Source organism: Anoplophora glabripennis, unplaced genomic scaffold, assembly GCF_000390285.2.
Source record: "Anoplophora glabripennis isolate ALB-LARVAE unplaced genomic scaffold, Agla_2.0 scaffold466, whole genome shotgun sequence".
NCBI classification, from domain to species: domain Eukaryota; kingdom Metazoa; phylum Arthropoda; class Insecta; order Coleoptera; family Cerambycidae; genus Anoplophora; species Anoplophora glabripennis.
This window is the reverse complement of record NW_019416918.1, coordinates 251,222-267,598: the sequence shown is the minus strand read 5'-3', so window position 1 is coordinate 267,598 and position 16,377 is coordinate 251,222. Positions and strand designations below refer to the sequence as shown.

The following is a 16,377-nucleotide window of genomic DNA, read 5'->3' as shown; positions in this document are numbered from 1 at the left end:
TGAACCAAGAGTACCTTTTTTTAATAAAAAATTATGAAATTTCATACTTTTCAAAAGTTAAAAATAGTCAACGCACAAAAAAGTTATGGTAAATTTAGGAAGAATTTTTGGACCCAGGTTTATATAAAGAAAAAGTAATCTTTTTCGACACAGAACACCCTGTAGAAATATTGCCCCCTAATATTGGGACGCCCTGTATATTTCATTTTTGCAATAAGTATTTCGTTCTAAAATTTTTTTTTCTGTTCATTCATTAATCATTAGTAATATTTTTGTTTTCCATTTAAAAATTAAATTAGCAAAAAAAATCCACTACAACTGCAGGCTAAATATATTTGAAATCGCATTATATTCCAAAGAAGCACACCTGCTAGAGCTGTCAACTGCGAGTCAGCCGATACATGAGCGTGCGCGCTCTGCTACTCCCCAAATACGTTTCTCCGCCGGAGATATACACTTCCCCTCTCTTGCTTAGTCTAAAACATGACATAAATTTATTTAATTTTAATAAGTAATAGCATAAATTCGATGTAAAATTTCCCTGGGAACACGATGCTGCAATTATTTTTTTGCTACTTGCCGTAGTTTACGAGATATTTGCGAAAAAACTTATTTTTTACGGTTTTTTGACCTTTTGACCCCTTTCCTGACCACCTAGGTCAAAAATTTTTGCGGATTCGGATTCCTGAGGATCGAAAACATATTTGCGCCCAGGTTTGATCGATAGAGGAAAAAATGGAGGTTCAGCCTTCATTTCAATGGACTAAATTTATTACCAAAGATCAATTACCCAAAGACTTAGTTAAATAATGTAAACGTACAAAAAAACTATAAGACTAAAGCTTGTTCTTGTAGGAAATACTGTTACTCGTGTACCTTTATGTGGTTGTAACATAGAACAGAATTCTTATGATTGAATAAATGTGTGATACCTAATACTAATATGCAGTATTAAATAAATGTTCTTTAATAAAAATCGATAGTATTAGATACTATTGCCCTTTTATTTTTTTTGCACTCTATTCGTACAATTTTGAATTAATGAAATAAAATTATTATGAATTATGAAAATTAAATAATCAATTTTTACATTATTTTATGAGTAGTAATAGTACTTAGAATGCTAAATTCAAAGAACATAAGCTGAAGCCGCTAGGTAAAATAGCGAATCCGCGTATGAATCGCGCGGCTCATAGCGCTTTAATAACAATTAAAAAACAAGGCTTTAGAATAATGCGAATCCCAAAAACATCGTGTAGGGGGATGTTTAAACTTTAATTTAGGTATCTCGCAACATCAAAAATAACAATTTTTAACCCGGAAATCGGCCGTTGAAAATCGTCATCTTCCCATGTGTAGCAAATTAAATTGTTTATAACTTTAAAACTATCAATTTTAGGGGCATAGTGCATAGGAACTTTTTTGTTTATGTGTAAAAAAATTTTGGCGGAGTAAAAAAAACAATTTTTACAATTTATTTAAAAAAAAATTATTTAAACATATGGGCACCAGATTTCCCGCCGGCATCATCTTGATTCATGTTAAGGAACATCTCACAAATCTGAATATGCAAAAAAATGGAGCCGGAAAATTTCTCCCACGAGTGCGAGGTTTTCGCCTTGTCTAATACTTCATGAAAAGAACTAAGCAACAGCAAATTTTGCTCAAATCGGTTAACTGGGTTCTGAGTTAAGGAGAAACAAGAAATAAAAAAGAAACTTTAATACCCTGTAATATTTTTTCCGACATTTTTCGTTTAAGCAAGTTTGGTTAAATCGATACTATTTGGGTTCTAGATTATACAGAGATTGCTTTATATATTGTTAATTTAAACCTGCAATAGGTACCAAGTTTTTCATTGAACTATTAAGAAAGCTGTTTAATTATATAAATATATATTATAGGAATACGTCTTTTCAATGCCCTACCAATCCACATAAGGAATCTCAATCTTAATAAATTTAAAAATAGAATAAAAACATTTCTTTTGTGAAATGCAGTTTATGATATTGAGCAGTATTTTTGGCAGTGACTTTAATCATATGTGAGCTCCGAGCTATTGTATTTGTTTTTAATATTGTTTTTATCTGATTTTATTTATTCTGTTATAATGCGAATTTGAATCTGTATTCTTATTTTTACTTAATGGTAGGATTATGTAATGCAGTAATTGTAACTGTGTTGTAATTTCAAAATAGCAATGTTTCTTTTCTGACGAGTGTAAACACTTTGTGAAATAACACGAATCAATAAAATAAAATAAACTAATTAATTAGTTTAAATAATATTCTGTCTTATTTATCTTTAGGTATAATTTAGAAATTTACTGCATTAATAAATCTTCTTAAGTTTATTTAATGTTATTTTTCCTTCACTTAAGTATGTCGTAACCCGTCTTGGAAAAATATAAGTATGCAAAAAAAGATATTCTTTTTAAAAATATTACAAAGTAGTAATGCCTAGGTTTTTTTTCCTTAAAAATACTATGCGCATCTTAGTAAAATTACAAAATGGAGGTAAATTTACATTTTGGGTGAATTACACAAAAGTGTAAAATTACTTGCTTAATGTAACTTTACTTGTTTGTTGTAATTTTACATAAAATTTTTATGTGTAGTCAAACTTCCCATTGTTTTTTATGACAGGCTGAAATATCCATATAGGGTTTTGAATCTCCTTGAGTATAGAAATTAATAAAATTTATGTACTTATTGTTATGAATGTTGCATTACATGTCAATGAAAAAGTGTAATCTATAAACGGCAGAGTAAAAATTCAATCACATTTTTGCTTGAGGCATAAAAACAACTGCAGAGTTGTTTGATAATGGCCACATCACTGTTTCCAAGAACCAGATGTCGATGACGTCGTAGATAAAAGGTCATATTGATTGCTACCTTGTCCAAACAAGGATATTTTTAATGGTGGACAACTATAAACGGTCACTGTTTTCGATATGAACAGGAAATATGTGTCTTGTTTTCCTGAGAACATTTAATTATTCATGTATTTATAAGAAGTTCTATTGGGATTCACTCTGGAACCTGTCGAATTAACCAAAAAAATTGTCATGGAAGGAAGAATCTATTTTAGATGTGTTCATTTGGATAGAAATCCTGATTTGTTGTTTAGTGAACAGAAACATTTTGATATCTGTTGTCAATTGTGTCAATTAAACAGAGAAAGAAGGAAGAAAGAAACAAATACTATTTATTAAACTCCCTCAATACACTTTTCGAAAATGAATTAAATTTCTTTAAAGCTTAACATTTTGTATTTCAAAAACGAAAGGTCAATATTTATCTAAGAATATACAGGGTGTTTCAGTTTGATATGTCACAAACACGTGAGCATATTTTGGGAATAAAAGTCAGGTAAACTTTTGTTCTAACTTCCTTCGTTATGAAGATACAGGGGGTTGAATTTTTTCTATAAATTAAATTTTTCTTTCATAACTTTTAAACGGATTAAGATATTGTTATCAAATTTCAGGTACTGTGTAAGCCGAGGATATTGCATTTGCTGCCAAAATATGGCTCTTTAAAATTAAGCAGTGGCGTAGATACAGGGTGAGTCTGTCACTTTGTGCAATATAAATATGTGACGCCACTGGTTAAATTTAAAAAAGTGATCATTTCATAATTTTACTATTCATTTCCAATAAAAATGGTCTCTTTCATTTTCTTCGTGTCTCTCATAGTTTAGTCACAAATTGAAATGTTTATGTGGAGCAAAATTGTGCTATTTGATTGTTAACTGCTATTGAACATATTAACTACAATAAGTAATATGATATTTTGCTTAATTTTGAAAATTTCTGGCGCAGTAATAATTTATGTATCCTATTGCCATAATCTTAAGAAGAAGTATGTAGTAGTACTTAACACATTATTTGTCCTTTTTATTTAATTAAGATAATATACATATGATCAAAATTATTATAAGAAAACTTCATGTCAGATAAAATCAAAACTTGTTTCAATATAATTTATTATTATTAAATATTAGACCCCTATCTAATAAAAATTTACAATAATTGTTCGAAGTGCCGTCCTTGAACTAGGATGCACGCTTCAGCTCGACGTAATAACGATCTCCGAACTCGTTCGAAAATCCCTGGGGTATTTAAAATTGCTCTACAACTATTTTGTATGCGAAGCTGTAGATCTTCAATACTTTGAACCTCTGTTTCGTATACCAAACTTTTTAAGTGACCCCACAAAAAGAAGTCAAGGGGGTTCAGGTCAGGCGACCTTGCTGGCCAAGCTACATGACCCCCTCGAGCTATCCACCTATTTGGATAGGTGTTCTGCAAATAATTCCTGGCAGCTAAACTGAAGTGGGCAGGTGCCCCGTCCTGCATAAACCAGAGCAATACTCTTGTTGCAAGTGGAACCTCTTCCAACAATCCTGGTAGGATTTCCTCTAAAAAATGCCTATAGGCTTGGCCGGTTAAACGGTTTGGCAAAACATGTGGCCCGATTAAAATATCGCCAATAATACCACACCAGATATTTAGCGAGAACTGCTGTTGATGCGTACCAGCGACAGTCCAATTAGGGTTCTCGTCAGCCCAGTAATGCATGTTGTGTGAGTTCATTATGCCATCTCTTGCAAAACTGGCTTCATCAGTAAATAATATGTGTGCTACAAAGTTAGGCTCTTCTGCACAACGGTTCAGCAGCCAGCGACAAAATTGTTGTCGAGGTGGATAATCTGCTGGAGTCAACGCTTGCACCTTTTGAAAGTGAAATGGATACAGCTGTTGATTACGAATTGTGCGCCAGACCGTTGTATGACTTACGCCCAGTTCAGAGCTAATTTTTCTGGTGCTTGTCGTTGGTTCCCTTTCCACCATTTGAAGAATCTGATCTTCAAAATTTGGTTGTCGGGGTCGCGGTCTCTCAATAGCCCCTATACGAATTCCTCTTTCCCTTAAACGCGCGTCAACTGCCTGAAATACCCTTCGGTCAGGAATTCTTCTCCCAGGAAAGTTTTCTGCGTACAATCGTCTAGCTTCAACAGCATTACCCCAGGCTGCACCATACATCAAATGCATATCTGCATACTCTTCATTTGTGAATGCAACCTGCGCCATTATTGAAAAACCACATATACATAAACTGCATAAACGCTATTTATCATAAACATTAACTGTCACATTCAAAACTACATAATAAATTGGATTTTGTTTTCACGGCATACTGAATACAGAAGCATTGTCGCATGTTAACACAGTCGTCGAAAAACAGACTTCTATGAATATCCAATTTGTGACTAAACTATGAGAGACACGAAGAAAATAAAAGAGACCATTTTTATTGGAAATGAATTGTAAAATTATGAAATGATCACTTTTTTTAATTTAACCAGTGGCGTCACATATTTATTTTTGCCCAAAGTGACAGACTCACCCTGTATCTACGCCACTGATTAATTTTAAAGAGCCATATTTTGACAGCAAATGCAATATCCTCGGCTTATACAGTACTCCAAATTTGATAAAAATATCTTAATTCGTTTAAAAGTTATGAAAGAAGATTTTAATTTATAGAAAAAATTCAACCCCCTTTATCTTCATAACGAAGGAAGTTAGAACAAAAGTTTACCTGACTTTTATTCTTATTTTTATTCCCAAAATATGCTCACGTGTTTGTGACATATCAAACTGAAACACCCTGTATATAATAGAATTTAGACAAATAATACGTTTCCTCACGTTTTACACCGTTGTGTTACACCTTACATAAAGTAAAAGTTGAAATAGTACGAAATTACATAACTTGCAGCTATTGTGTCCTACAATGTAATAATATACTGTCTCTTCTTCCATATAGACTACAAGCCCATCGGAAATTTTCAAGGGGTCATTTGACCCAGCATGAATTACTTATAAATCGATATTACCACATATAATAATAACTTTAGTAACTCTGCCGTCAATTCTTGTTGGTACAGGTGAGTCCACAGGTAAGCTAAACCACCAAGGGGGGTGGTTTTCGGCAAAACATTTTTGTACGGCATTTCTAAAGTATATAGGTTATACAAAAAAAAATGAACCTCGACCTAATGCCGTACAAAAATAGCAATACCGGAAGCCCGGAAAATTTTTGATTTTCTGAAAATTTTGGCCTGGTTTTTGGTGATTTACTGCAGTACGGCATTTATACTGCAAGTTTCGGATTGATACGTAGATATCTTTTTAGTGACGCCGTACGTATCTGCTGATAAAGGAGTTAGAAATGCAGGCCGCAACCCTCTATTTTAGCCCCCATTGTTTCAAGTCATTGAAAAATATACGGCATCGATTAGACATGATTATTTAACTTTCCAAATAATTCTTAGAGAACTATGCCGTCGAACATGCAAAAGTTTATAAACAATTACTTGTATTTTGGAATTGAGTTTTATTTTCGATAAGATCATTAATTCCTGTACGGCAACCAGTTTTTTGATAAAATATAACCAAAAACTATCGTACTAAGTTACGGTGGGTTATTAATTATTATTAATGGTACAAATTATAAATTCGAATTAAAAAACAAAAAAATATATTGTGAAAATTTACAATATTTTGACAATTCCTTGTTATAAACTAAAAATGTTATATTCAAAATATTATGTCTGTAATTGACTTTTCATAAGTAAAAAAATTAAAAAAAAACAATCCCGTACATTTTTAACTAGTGGATTTTACATAGCTGATAATATTTTTCATTAAATTTTTACTACATTATTAGGTCATTAATAACTATACGGCATTTACAAATTTTCATCAGAAATATAACATAAAGAATGAAAATTGCAATGCCGTACATATTCGTTGGAACAATTCTCCGAAACTGTATAAGTCCAAAATGTGTTTTATCCTAATTTCAAGAGAAATTTAATTTATATCGTAGAAATTATGTATGATGGCTTAAATTAAAAAAAATATATGTATAGAGAATCGAGAAAATATTTTGAGAAATTTAGAAATTTAATGACGTGCAAGAAAGTATTATTTTTAAATAAATATAATAATAAACAATTAATTTTAACTCGCTATTCAAGAGAATTCCTATATAAATACTTACATTTAAAGCAGTGATATACCTAATATATGTTTTGAAGTAACAGTACTCTCGCAAATATTTGCAACTTCTGTTACGACAATTGTTTGAGCAATTTATTTATGCAAAAATTGTGATGAAGCCATTGGCATACAATATATGTTTAAAATTAGTAAAAATAATTTAAAACTGCATTTGTTACAAAAACAACTTTAAGATTGTCAGTTATAAACATGAATAAAGCCACATAAAAATTTACACGCCGAAAAGAAAAAAGAGACAGAGAAAGATGTTTTAATGACCAGCTAGAATCTCGAAGCGGTAATTTTAATTTTAAAATAAAAATAATTCCAAATTTTTAAAAAAATATTCGAATGCATTTTTTTTATAAATTTTTTAAAAATTTTTCGGATTTTGAAAAAATGTTTACTTATGAATGAAAAAAAAAAGAATTAATATATAGGTAAGCTTTTCAGATTTATAAAATTAATAATTTTTATATCGTCCTATAGTTTTTTAACGGCATATTACTTAAAAATTATTTTACGTCTTAAATAATGTTTTAGCAACAATTTTTCAATGATCGGAAACCAGAAGGGTCAGAATATAGAGGTTTGCATCCGGGGTTTCTCACTCCTGTATCGACAAATATGCACGGCATCATTGAAAAATATTTGTATATTGTATAATGTGTTATTATAAAAAGGTCATACAGTAGTAAATAATTTGTATTAAGGAAAAAAATAGTAGTAAAAATAAAATCAATTCTTGCAAGTAATACTTATTTGAAAAAATATATTTCAAGCCATTTAGAACCATTTTTTTTGTACGGCATTTTGTTTTTGTTGATTATTGTTGTCAGTATTAACAAAATATATTAATGCCGTACAAAAATTTTTCACCGTGAAATCCTACTTTTCAGAGGGAAATAAATTTTCCTATAGTAAGCACATGTTTCATGAAAAATGTACGGCATGGTCAAAAATATCATTACTTTATAAAATAGAATTAAAATTAGTGAATTTGATGTTGGTTCAAATCACTTACTTACAAATAGAGGGTTGCACCCTGTATTCCTAACCCCTGTATCAGCTAGTACGTACGGCGTCGCTTAAAAATTTATCTATGTATCGATCCGAAACTTGCAGTATAAATGCCGTACTGTAATAAATCACCAAAACCCGGGTCAAAATTTGCGGAAAATGTTCCTCGCTTCCGGTATTACTATTTTTGTACGGCATTAGGTCGAGGTTCATTTTTTTTGTATAACCTATATACTTTAGGAATGCCGTACAAAAATGTTTTGCCGAAAACCACCCCCCTTGGTGGACATGTTTAGCTTACCTGTGTACTCACTTGTACCAACAAGAATTGACGGCATAGTTTCTAAAGTTATTGTTATATTTATAAGTAATTCATGTTGGGTCAAATGAACCCTTGAAAATTTCCGATGTGCTTGTAGTCTAATATAGGCATCGTCTTCTGTGGTTTGTTGTAGTGGGGATGAGATTTGTGTATATTATTATTTTGAATGTTAACTAGTTGAAATCTTGTAAATATTAGAGAAATCTATGTGTGTAATTGATAAATGACGTGACTGTTTCGTACGCATTAATTGCAATTATTGTTATTATTTAAATTTACTTGACCTTATTTATATAATTTATTTTTAATTGACCTGAATCGAGATAATCTTTTCAAAATTTAGACAGGCTATGATATCTGTAGAAATTAAATAAAAATCGTTTACTTAAATTAATCTCCAGGGTTCAATGGGTTGATAATATTTCAATTAGTTACAAAATAACATAAGCCAGTATTGAATCTAGATTTTTAATTTTTAGGTACCTATTTTATCTTTGGAATTGTCCTCATTTTTAATTATCCTGAGTTTCAGAATAATTTAATAATCTTTCAAATTTTAGATCCAAATCGTTCTCGAAAATTGATTATTTATTTTATATAAACTTCAGTGCTGGAAAAAACTTATTTTTTTAAGAATTTAGAATTTGTTCAGTTAGTCAAATTTATAAATTTTAATGAGGTTTTTTTATTAGATGATCACATTGAAAAAAAAAATGAATAAGTAGCCCCTATTTTATAAGACAGGTTCTAGAGTGAGATCTTTTTAATTTTTTTCGAGTTAAACATTTTTTTTAATTTTTTTTTATTTTTTACAGATAATGTCCGCTATTAATCCAAATTTTATTATAGAAGTAATGACTAATGACTAATTATTATTAACACGGTCGATAGCCGCACGGTTTAAGGCGTCAGTACTTAAATCGATGTGTCGATTTGCCCGGGTTTCGAATCCCGCGGCCGGTAGACCGTAGATTAGCTATGCTTGTACGAAGGATTGGCACCCTCTGTGCAGGTTTGGTAGGGAGGAAAAATGTTGGCTTGGGTCAATGTGAGAGATTGACACCGGTTGGCATTTGACCGCCCCCCTAATTAATGAGGTTTTCCAGGTTTCCCTCATTCCTGCACTGAATGGTGCCTACCAACATAAGTCGTTCCTAGGCGCAAATGCGGCCTGCGTAATAATAATATGCCGCCTCCTCTCCCGCACAAGTCTCCGACTTCTGGGCTAATTCTCGTAGTTAGAATGAGGAGTAGAGATATTATTATTATTATTATTAAAAATACCTATTGTTAAAACCTTTCCTATTAATATTGTCATTATTAACTGTATAAATTATTATTAACTAAATGTTCCGATTTTTTTTTCAATAGATATAAAAAAGTTTGTTTGGCATGATGCCATAATTCTTGTTATATTTTTGAAAATTTGTATTTAGTAAAAACATCTGTATGTAGATAGGTAAACGAAGAAATAAAAGAAATTCTAGAACTCTTTTATTTTATTTTGTGTATTATTCCATTAAATATTCCCGCCAGTGATTCAAGCGCCACTTCCAAGGATTTGACTTCTATTGTTGCCAATTCTCATAACGACTACTTTATATTTACAAATAAGTATATAAATACACACATTTATTGACATCTCATTGGTGCATTGATCGTTGTGTTCACTTCATTTAAATTATGAAAATAATATAATAAATTTGAAGAAGAAAAAAAACGTTACCCTTTTTCAAAAAACACTTTTTTGTTTAAAAATTAAAGAACCCTTCAAAAAACTAAAAATATTATTATTACTATTATTTATATATTTTTTTTTATAAAACCACATCTCAAAACGAACAAAATACAATAAAGGGTTTACATCTTTAGTTTTTGTCAAGTTACAGGTATTTGAAAATTTTATACCCAAAATATTCAAATGCTTATAACTCCTTGAGGGGTTAAAATTAAAAATTTGAAATTCATGAAATCTACTCTAAATGGGTACTAAATTATACCATAATGTCAGGAAAATTAAAAATGGTTAGGTGGTCACGACCTCAGCGATTTGGCCTGAGTTGCCTCTTATACTTACAGTTTTTATTGGAATATGCATGTCAAATAGAAATAATATATTTTTATTAAAAAATCCAACCATTCACATTACTAAGAGTATAAATATGGTCAAAATCAGTTAATTGCAAATCTCGTAGAAATGAGCAAGATTTACATAGATTTGATTTTTATGTTGCTTGGAAAGTTTGTAAATATATCAAAAATATGAGTCAGTGTGACATATATTTCTGATTACGAAAATTAAATACAGGGTGTAATAAGTTTGACTGCCATTACTCCAGCATGAGATAGAGTAATCATAAATGAACAAAAAGATTAACAGTTTTCAAAATACAGCGAGTATCAATATTGGGGAGTTTCATCACAACGTGACAACAGAGCTTAACCTGCTGATGCACACCACGTGTACACGCGGCAGACTTGACCTACGGAAAAAATGTAAACAACTATTATTGTGAAACATTTAATAAATTTCAAGACGATTGTTTTCTAGTTTTAAAATAAATAAAATAAAATGTACCGATTTTGTAGTACAAAGATAGTGTTGTGCTTAAATTTTACTTCTAATTTTAGTAATTATGAATCTCTTAAAACAGGAACTTGACTTTTAATCAAATTATGAATTTGAAAAATATTTAATTAAAGTCATCCAAATAATCATACGTATTAAAAATAATTTAGGTACTTACCAAAAAGCAAAATTCACTAATTTTTAAATGTACAAGTACAAAACAAACTACAACATATGCTCAAAATGTCCATCACCATTTTCGATGTACGCACGACACCTTCGAATCCAATTTTCGTATACTCGCTGGAAAACACCTCAAGAAAAGGAAATAGCGGTATGCAAAAAACACTCCGACACGGCCGAATCCAGATACCAACTGAATTGCGAATTGGTTATTGCTGGACACCTTAGTACCTCGTGTTAATAAACCGCCGCGCCATTGTCACATTGCTCGATATGAATTTTATCGAATTTTAAATTTATTACAACTAATTATTTTTTAGAATTAAGCATAAAGAAGTTCAAAAAGTGATAAAAATTGTATTTTATGGTATTCTATGGCAGATATGTCAATATTCTTTAATTAATCGAACTTTTGTACAACAAGTTGGAGAGTTTGATAATATCGTTTGGTAAAATTAAATCAGTGAACCTCTAACACCCTGTATATAAAATCAACTCCTTGACTGATTTTGGCGCAAGAGGTTATTTAGGTATTTAGAAATTTCTTTTTTTTTCAGTGTCGCAGAAATACTCAATAAAATTAAATGTAACAAAAAACGGCGAAAATACATACAGACAATATTTGTGGTGATTACTTATTATTTAGTTTTTCAATTTAATGAATTTAAATTAGCAAAAATAGACAATTTTGAGTTTTTTCTAAACGACGTGTTAAAATATGTTACAATGATTAAATTTTCATTTTTACTTACTCGAAATGTGTATTCGGAGTCAGTTTCAACTTGTTCGTAAGCCCGGTCGTCCACTCCCAAAGCCTCCTTAACTTTCAGGGAACATGATCTGGCCGCTTGTTTCAGTTTGTGTTGGTGTTTGAGGACCCACTTGCAAGCACACTGAAACAATAAGTGTTTGTAGAAATGGGTTAAAGTTTGCAGAGTTTAAAGAATCGAAGTACCTAATCCGGAAATTTGAATCTTGTAGGGAATTTAATACTTTCTTATTTACTAAAATTTTCTCTTGTTTTTGTTATATCTGTAATGTAAGTTGATGTTTTATGTATTACATCTATAAGGACAGATGGCCAAATAAATATAAATATTAGGTATACCGGGTGATTCAGTTTGATATTCGCGGCCCTGTATCTCTTTTATTTTAACAAATAGCTAAAACAAACCTTATATATTTTTAAATCGCCGCTTAAACTCTATCAAATGACATTATTAGATTGTCTTCATGGTAACATATGTCAAAATTGCTATAGTCAACTGTTTTTGTTCAGATGGCACACTACATATTTTTTTATCAAGACATTTTTTTTCTACATTCAGCTATGTAAGGAAGTCTATAGTTTCATTAGAAACATTGCTAGAAAAACAGCATAAAAGATGCTTCAGTAGCTTTATTCTGAAAAATGATAGCCAGCTGCGGAAACAACTGAATTTTGACATCAAAGTAATTGACATTTTGTACCTACCTATTCTATCTACATATAACTAATTATAACATGAATACAATAACCAAGAAAAACTAGATATGATTTTAATTTATACAGAGGGCTGAAAAAACGCAAAAGTTGCCAGGTATTTGTACCAACATCGTTTTCCGCAGAGATAACTTCCAACAGATAAAATTTTCGAAAAATTAACCAGGAATTTAGCGGCAGATGGAAATTTTCAAAAAAGAGAAAAAATTTTAAATGGCTTGCTAGATCTCCGCATCTCACACCTATAGATTTCTTTCATTGCCCTTACCTAAATGATATTGACGACCTTAAAAACAGAATAAGAGTAAAATGCCGGAGATTAAATGAAGGAACACTAGAATGTGTTTGTAGAGAGGGAATGATAAACAGAGTTATTCTGTGTTTGGAAGCAAATGCAGGTCATTTTGAACATTTAAAATAAGTATTTGTTTTAAATTGTTACATTATTATCGTATTAAAAATAAAATATGTTACTTTAAAAAACACAGTAACTTGTTTCTGCAGCTGGCTATCATTTTTCAGAATAAAGCGCTTATTTTTCTAGCAATATTTCTAATGAAACTATAGACTTCCTTACATAGCTGAACGTAGAAAAAAATATCTTTTAGAATTGATAAAAAAATATATAGTGTGCCATTCGAACAAAAACAGTTGACTACTATAGCAATTTTGACATATGTTACCATGAAGACGATGTAATAATGTCCTTTGATAAAGTTTGAGCGCCTATTTAAAAATATATAGGGTTTGTTATAGCTATTTACTAAAATAAAAGAGATACTAGGCCGCGAATACCAAACTGAATCACACGCTATGTGTAAAACATATCTATTTATTGAAACATTTGCGTTTTTAATTATTTGAAAAATAGGACACTTCTTATCTCTAAACAGTGGATAAATATTTTCCTACAAAAATATATTTTGCTGTTTTTCAGTAAACCTGACCTATGGTTACACTAAAATAATTTTGTTTGATTTATGCATTATAATAATTACTTAACCTATTTGATTGCAAAATTTCGTCATTAGGTTTCAAGATTTGCATATACACATTATAAAAAAAATGTACTAGATAGTCCACACTAAAATACGCAAAAACAAATTAGTTTATTTTTGCGTGTAGATACAATGTTTATTTTGTAAAATTTCCAGAACTGCGCAAATAGATAAAATAAAATTCGATATTAAAATAGTTGTGAAATTTTTGTTTCATGTTCAATATTTCAGTTTTTGAGTTAGATTTTTCCGTGGAGTGTGAAATTTCGTTTTCAATTTTAGAAACAAGCACATATGGGATTATGAAAATCCCTATGTAGTCACTGAGCGTCACTTTTAACGAGAATTCAAGATAAATGTTTTGTGTGGAATTATAACCACCTTCTGGGTCCACATGAACTTCCTTCGAATTTGAACGGTGTTATTTTTACATTTCCTGCAGCATCATTTAGTTAATTACCTGGATGATTTACCATTAAATTTACGGCAGAATCTTTATGCAAGATGGGGCTCCCACTTATTTTTCTGTCTAAGCATGGAACTATCTTGATCAAACTTTTCCGAATCGTTGGATAGGTCGTGGGAGTCGAGTGTCATGGCCTCTTCTCAGCCCTGATTTCAACCCCATGGACTTTTGTTTTTGGGGTTACATGAAATCAATTGTTTATGGAGAAACTGTAAACACCCGGGAAGAACTTTGGCAGCAGATTTTAAATGTTGCGGAGTCATTCGCGATAAGGATTTATACTTTAAAATCAGACAATCAGATAATTTAATAAACGCGTTGATAAATCTAAGTTAGTGGTGAACAATTTGAGCAATTATTGTCAAAAATTCTAAATGAACCCTTGTTTTTAACATTTCTAAATTATTTTAATTATTTCAACTATTAGCATTGGAAGTTTCAAAGACAAATATCTCGAAAACGGTGTGAGACAGCTACTTCTATAAAGTACCTATACTTTTGTGTAAAAAAAGTTGGTAAATAAGAATTTGATACCAAAGATGAGATACCTTAAAGTATAAAAAAGTTATGTCGTTTTTAACACATTCAGTCTACTGCAGCTAGCGCCCTCTATGGATTTTAACCAAAATATGGACAGATTTCAATTCCTTGACTCAAAGAACCCTAAATCCCAAAATTTTGTGTGGATATTTGCATTTATTAAGAAATAAATGAAGAAAAACTAAAATAATATTTTACATTTAACACCCTATATCTCTTTAACTATCAACTTTTGGACTAGGACTAAGGTAGGTTCTGCTAAATTGCAATATATTTGCTTCGGGAATCTACCCATGAATTTTGGCCCATTACCTCGGGACCACCCTGTATATGATTTTTTATGAGTCACACGAGAAACTACTGGCAAAACTCAATGATAAAGATAATTAAATGTATTAGTTTGCAGACTGCCAATATTAAGTACATTTTAATTTGATATTTTGTGAAAAGATTTACATTTGCGTGCAAAGCAGCTTACATCATGTGCCAGAAGTATGCGAAACTTATTATTCCTACTTCAGTTACGTTTCCATTTCATCATAATTATAAAAACAAGCTAAAAACAAAATTAAGAAATAACTTGTAATAGTTAACCGCAGTGATATTTATGTAATTGTATAAACACAAATAAGAATCGAGGAGTTGAAAAAATCTCGAGTATCATAAGCAACTTTATCAAATTTCAACATACTTTCAATCTCTGCGAGTTAAAGTTTATCGGTTATTCTGGTTTGTGTTGGACGATTGGCAATTAATAGGGTTTATCAGTGTGTAATGGCTTCATTTATTGACAAAATCGTCAGTCAGTATCTATTTTAGGAAGGTGAGAAAGTAGCTTGGGATTTTTTGCGAAAGAGGACGCATTGCTTCAGAAAATCTTTCAAGTGTCCAAAAAACATAAACTGCTTAAAGAAATCGAAATATTTTTATAAAAAGTAAAATCAATTGGAACATCCATTGTTGAATATTTCATTCTGTTATGGAAAAATTTATGTTAATTTTAAGTTTCTCCCTTTGTACACATTTTTTAGTGTGATGTATGTGTTTTGAATTTTTTTAGAATCTTGCTCAAAGTCAAGATAATCAGTGGTTAAGATAAAACCAGTTATATGCTCCTCGCTTTATCATAGAACATTATTTACTATGCCAGTTTAAAATTGTGACCTATAATAAGATAAACTAGATTAGTGTTGAGGAATCTCTAGATTAATATAATGGTGTATAGTGCAGTCCAATTGTCCTTTGTTGATAAATTAGTTGGAAAGTTCAATTAAGAATATGTATAGTAAGTATTGAAAAACTGGGAGAACAGTAAAGTGTAATGCATTTAAAGAAAATTAGATAAAGAGTATATCCAACATGTTGAAACCATAGAATTGTATTTCACTGGAAAAGTGAAAAAAAAAAAACGGCAAATAGAAATTGATACTTAATATTCAACTTATTTGAGTTTTAAATATACAGTGCGTCCCAGAAGTAACGCAAAAAATTCGTATTTTACTTTGTGTTGAGTTTTCACAAAAACGCTAAAATACGTCAATTAGTAAATAGGAATTGTCGTTTAGTCACGTTGGTTAAACCTTTTTTGCGCTTTGTTTCATAAACCTATGACGTCATCGACATTTTTTTTAAATAGCACTGCCAATTTTTTTAAGCATAAATGGATAGTCCTTTTGAAGGGAAATGCGTCGATATAGGATTTGGCCTACTTTACTTTGACA

General features: G+C 30.6%; 1 protein-coding gene across 1 annotated transcript in view; it reads right to left on the bottom strand.

Moving 5' to 3' along the window:
- The window catches only part of LOC108910150 (branched-chain-amino-acid aminotransferase, cytosolic), a 98,268-nt gene that overhangs the window by 64,708 nt on the left and 17,183 nt on the right, over positions 1-16,377 (bottom strand). Inside the window, exon 2 of the mRNA XM_018714677.1 lies at positions 11,922-12,062. Coding sequence (XP_018570193.1) covers positions 11,922-12,062 — 141 coding nt within the window. The remainder of the gene's footprint in view (positions 1-11,921; positions 12,063-16,377) is intronic.